The sequence below is a fragment of the Saccostrea cucullata genome, unplaced genomic scaffold (genome assembly GCF_032062105.1).
Source record: "Saccostrea cucullata isolate Sc308-1 unplaced genomic scaffold, CSIRO_AGI_Scuc_v1 ctg10139, whole genome shotgun sequence".
Classification (NCBI taxonomy): domain Eukaryota; kingdom Metazoa; phylum Mollusca; class Bivalvia; order Ostreida; family Ostreidae; genus Saccostrea; species Saccostrea cuccullata.
In genome coordinates, this window is record NW_026924566.1 from 15,001 (window position 1) to 20,580 (window position 5,580).

General features: G+C 35.6%; 1 protein-coding gene across 1 annotated transcript in view; it reads left to right on the top strand.

Annotated features, from left to right (window-relative positions):
- Window positions 1-1,326, top strand: part of LOC134266720 (uncharacterized) — a gene marked incomplete at its 3' end in the record, with an annotated part of 11,402 nt that extends 10,076 nt beyond the window's left edge. The window contains exon 4 of the mRNA XM_062748939.1: window positions 429-1,326. Within this exon, the coding sequence (XP_062604923.1) occupies window positions 507-1,326 (820 nt within the window). The remainder of the gene's footprint in view (window positions 1-428) is intronic.
- Window positions 1,327-5,580: the final 4,254 nt, after the last annotated feature.

Sequence of the window (5,580 nt, forward strand, 5' to 3'; positions counted from 1 at the left end):
GACTTTCAGTAGGGCGTGACTTTCTCGGCGCTAGGTAAAAGCGAATACTAGTAGATTCTCATTGATTACAAAATTAATAACATCAGGAACTTTAAATTGCTGTTGATAACGATGAGACGACTTATGCCCCACCTCTGTGTTGTGAGAAAACTTTTAATTGGCTTTTTACTACATTCGACCGCATCTCTATCACATGTATATTTCAACAGTGATCGGAAGCTGTGTAAATTTCAGAAGCTATAATGAGGTAACGTTGGGAATGCCACGCCTTACTGAAAGTCCAAACTAAGCCTGTAATGGTAATAATTCTATTTGATTAAGTAAACACTGTATAAGTTCTTAAAACCAAAACATTTTTACATGAGTATACTATTGAGAGAGTTTTGTTGTTTACTTGGATGATCAAAACACAATGTTGTAATTCACAGAGAGATCTCCCTGACTGATGGAAATCAACACAGGATTATAAAGTCACAGGAAAAAGACATAAAAGTCTGGTGGCAGGGATGTATAAATTGGTGTTACAGAACTCTGTCAGAGTGTCAGGTGTCAGTAGGTGTGATCACATTACCCACGTGTCAACAGACCGGGTCTGGATCTCTGATAATAAAGGCAACCTTATCTTAACAAACACGAGAGGAGACACACTAGATCAAGTGACAGGTTTATATAAATATGGTGCTGGATTACATACTGTGTCTAGTAATAGTGCTGTGATTTATATAGACAGTGACTATAACATCATAAAACTGTCTAAAGATAAAGTAAAGACCACAGTAATACCATACACATCACCATGGGAACCAGTGAGTGTCTACAGCTCCCCCTCCACTGGAGACCTGCTGGTCGGAGTGTCTAATACTGATACATATAAAGGCCAGGTAAACCGTTACACCAACACAGGAGAACACAAACAGACCATACAGCACGACAACACAGGTCAGAGAATGTATGGTAGACCTCTCTACATCACAGAGAACCGCAATGGAGATGTTATTGTGTCTGACCTGTACCGTGTTGCTGTAGTGGTGACAGACAGTAGAGGAAGACACCGGTTCTCCTACAGAGGTCCTCCAGGAATATCACCACGTGGAATCTGTACTGACGCGCTGCTACACATCCTGGTGTGTGATCTTAACACCCACACAGTACATATTATAGATAAAGACGGTCACTACATGACACATTTCAAGCCAGAACAACACGTGATACACATACCACTCGGGCTGAGTTATGATGACATCACCCGCTCTGTCTGGGTTGGATCATGGTCCAAAAACAGAGTGAACATCTACAGACCTATGTATGGAGGGGAGGATCTGACTGGTAAGTTATACTGAAGTATTATGTTTGTTTACAATGTTTAGTGTGTACAATATATTATACTCATTGTTTAGTATTTAATTATAAGACATTAAGGATATAATCATACTGATTGTTTTAAGTGTAAACACATTACATGGTTAATTAAATTCTAACTTGTTGTTTTATATAACAAGAAATGCTTTTTAGATGAGGATAATTTATTAAGTAATAATTACTAACTAAATGATTTTGCAAATAATATACTTTAAATTTGATTTGGGCTATCTTGATATGTATTTAGTTGTTTTAACTTTGTTGTCTTTGACAAATTACTCCTGAATTTGTACTGATAAGACTTAACATAGATATTGACCTACACAAGTGTATATATATAATGAAGTATAAAGTGTAATAATTTGTATTTAAAATATATCTCATTGATACTGTCTTCTATTTGGCATTGTTTGGGTTGATATTATATTTCATAATCCCCTGCTATAAAGAGGAAAATGAATACAATGGGTGGTTTATATGTTTACCTAATAGATCACTACTAATGTCAAGAAATGAAAAAAATATATTGATGAAATGAATGGATGCAGTGTTTATATGTGTGTTGGGATGGGATGGGGGAGATAAGGGATATTGGTGAATGAATGGGCAGTGTCCAAGTTCATATCATTAGATGATAAGCAGTTCTTGGAATAATCAATTCAAACAAAGTTCAATCACAGTGACTACAAACATTTCATACAGTATTGACAGTGAGATATAGACACCATTGATATAAACCCAGCTCTGTCTAGGAATGTTGTGTATTTCTGTAGCAGGTGTTCAGTAAATCTTCACTGTGTACTGGGGTGACATTTTATAAACATGATGATGTATATAACATGGAGATTTTTGATGATTGAAATTATACAATTGTCAGCATTATAAAGTCATATCAGCCTACCCCCCTCGCCAACACACACATTTTTTTCTGGGGGTGGGGGATAAGAAGGGGGTGTCTAACTATATCATACTGCCTATTTAATCTTTTTCTTTCACTGCTTTTTAGCTCACCTGATCAAAATTTGTCCGTTGTCTGTTGTTGTCGTTGTTGTTGTTGTTAACTTTTCACATTTTCATCTTCTTCTAAAGAACCACTGGGCCAATTTAAAGCAAACTTGACACAAAGTATCCTTGGGTGAAAGGGAATCAACTTTTTCAAATGAATATCCACACCCTTTTCCAAGGGGAAATAATTATGAATTAGAGAAGAAAATGACATTTTAAAAAAATCTTCTCAAAAAACAACTGGGCCAGGAAAGATGAAACTCATGTGGAATCATCCTCAGGTAGAGTAAATTCAAGTTTGTTTAAATCATGACCCCCGGGGCAAGGGTGGGGCCACAATGGCCGATCAAATGTTTACATACATGTAGGAGTATATATGAAAAATCTTTAAAAATCTTCTTCTCAAGACCCATTGGGTCAGGAAAGGTGAAACTCATGTGGAATCATCTTCAGGCAGTGTAGATTCAAGTTTGTTCAAATCATGACCTCCGGGGCAAGGGTGGGGCCAAAATGGCCGACCCAAGTTTTACATAGGAAAATTAAGGAAAAATCTTTAAAAATCTTCTTCTCAAGAACCAATGGGCCAAGAAAGGTGAACTCATGCGGAATCATCCTCAGGTAGTGTAGATTCAAGTTTGTTCAAATCATGACCCCCGGGGCAAAGGTGGGGCCAGAATGACCGACCCAAGTTTTACCCAGGAATACATGTATACTGGCTAAATATTATCAAACTCCGTAAGTTGATGCATTTTGGGTCTTATGATACTAATAGAGTTGGAGACTTCAAATAGAAGTGATAGTTTGTACGATTTATCAGAAGAGCGATTCAAGGCCCTTGGGTCTCTTGTTTTCTCTGCGATATCTCTTTGAAAGTTGTCGGAGTTTATTTCTTGATCATTCACCCGAAATGTAAATTAGGCAGGTGGATAGGTCAGGAGCTAAGGAGGCCTTATACGCATGCAAATCTCGTGCACATCTGTCTCTGTGTCTGACACTAAGGAGGCCAAATATGCATGTAAATCTCATGCGACTGCATTTGTGTTTGACGTCAGTGAGCGAGGACTATTGAAATTGGCATGGAAGTCATCGTGTGAATTGTCTATGTCTACATTTTCTAGAGTCTAGTAGATCGTCAATATTATTTCTCAATGAAATGGAAATATAAGGAATCACTGTCTAGTTTTGAGAGTATGCTAGGGACATCACCAATAGTGGGAAACATGGGCAGTGCTCCAAGTCACACTTCCTCTAATGTCGCAAAATGACAACCTAAATTTTTTTTGGTCGCTGTTTCAGAATTTCTGGTCGCCATAATCAAATATTTCACTCGCCATAAAAAAAATACATTTTGTCAATAAAACTTGATAATCAAGATAAGGATATGTATTATGTCTTTATTATATCAAAGATTACTTATTACTATTACAGTATGACAATCTTCTAGGTTGAATGAAATATTTTTATTGAATACAAGTACCCTTATGGTTGTACAGAAGAAATCAAGTAATCTCATTACAGAAATAAAATTTAATCTAATGAGAATATAACAAGCCTGACAGCTGTTGAGACAGGACCTGCTGTTTGTCATGTTTACTTACTACTACGTACCTAACAGGTCCAGTACAATCACTAGATTTAGCTACATAGGTAGAATTACCTACATAGCTTTATTTACCCACCTGAGGTACCTTTATTTAGTTACCAACAAAATTTATTTCTATAAAAAGGCACTTTTCTTAAGGTGTGCAGAAAATATCCTTTTGATGCATTGATTATTTTCAACTTTGAACTCATCTGAAAACAACTCAGGAAAAAATCATTCTTGAAGAAATGTCTTTTTTCTGCGCAATTGGAATCAAAGTTCTGAAAGTTTTGGGGCTATGTATGACAGTTAGAAAAGTTACTCCTTGAATGGAATGACAAAGAAGTCCAGTTCCGGTTAATACGATAATAGGTCAGTAATCATTCAGCGCAATGTGAAGTAATCACACTCAGTCATGCCTCACCGCACGCATGAGAGAGAAGACAGTAATCAAACAATGGAATTACATGTTTTGCTCTAAATTGTCCAAACTCAGCAACTGTTTCAACTATCTCTGCTTTGGATTTTTTTAATAAGCCTCCCTAGTATGAATATCAATAGTCTCTTAATTGCGATTTTTTGTCTCTTTTAATAAAAAAATAAAATGTTGAAAAGTTACATTGAAATAGCTAAATAAAGCTACCTGAGGTAGGTAAATAAAGCTACATGTACGTAGGTAATTCTACCTTCGTAGCTAAATCTAGTGATTGTACTGGACCTGTCTAACCCATTACATTTACACAGTCATTATAAATGCTGCCAAAACACTCTTTATTAGCATGATTCATTGTGATATCCAAGCAATTGACCCAATGCTTCAATAACAAGGTCGAAACTTAGAAAGTTTACGAAGTTTGGATGCCATTCTATCAGGAACATTATTTATACACGTCTCTGGTTCTATCAAACTTTGTACAGCATGCTGCCATAACATTACGTGATCCAAGTCCGACGTTTTTTATAGTGTATTTCAGTATATGTCTTCAAATATTTTGTTGATAGAGAGTCTTTAGAAATAAATCTCGATCCTGATCTTTAAAATAGACGTTTCCAGCCCACATTTTCTCAGTAGCGAAAATGCGAGTGTGTTTTCAGTTTTAGTTTCAAAATCAATTTTTTGGTCGCAAATGCGACCATTTTAGTCGCAACTTGGAGCACAGTAGCTGATGGGATAATTTTAGCGTAAAGGGCTTCGCCCGTTATGCAAATTATCACGTTTCCCACTATTGTTGAAGCCCTGGCATACTCTCAAAACTAGACAATGATTCCTTAAATAAAGATAATTCAAACCCGAGTATTTTTTTTTCATAAGTAGAAACCTAAGTCATAATATATCTTTTAAAAATTAAAGTCATATATGGCGTATTTGAGCTTTAAAAAATACAAATACAAAATCAAGTGTAGATTTACATATATTTGCTATATCTAAGTTCAAATTAAATTTTTTGCTGTTTTTGAACTTAAATTTTCCCACGTTTATATAGTTAAATTGGCTTTAAACTGTGTCTTGTATTTAATTCCGAGTCTGAAATAAATCAGCTATTGTTCTAAATCTCGGATATCTTAGAAAATCGATCGATTTAAATTGTGTATTTTACAGGAAATTGCTACCTTTATATTAAACATCAAAACAA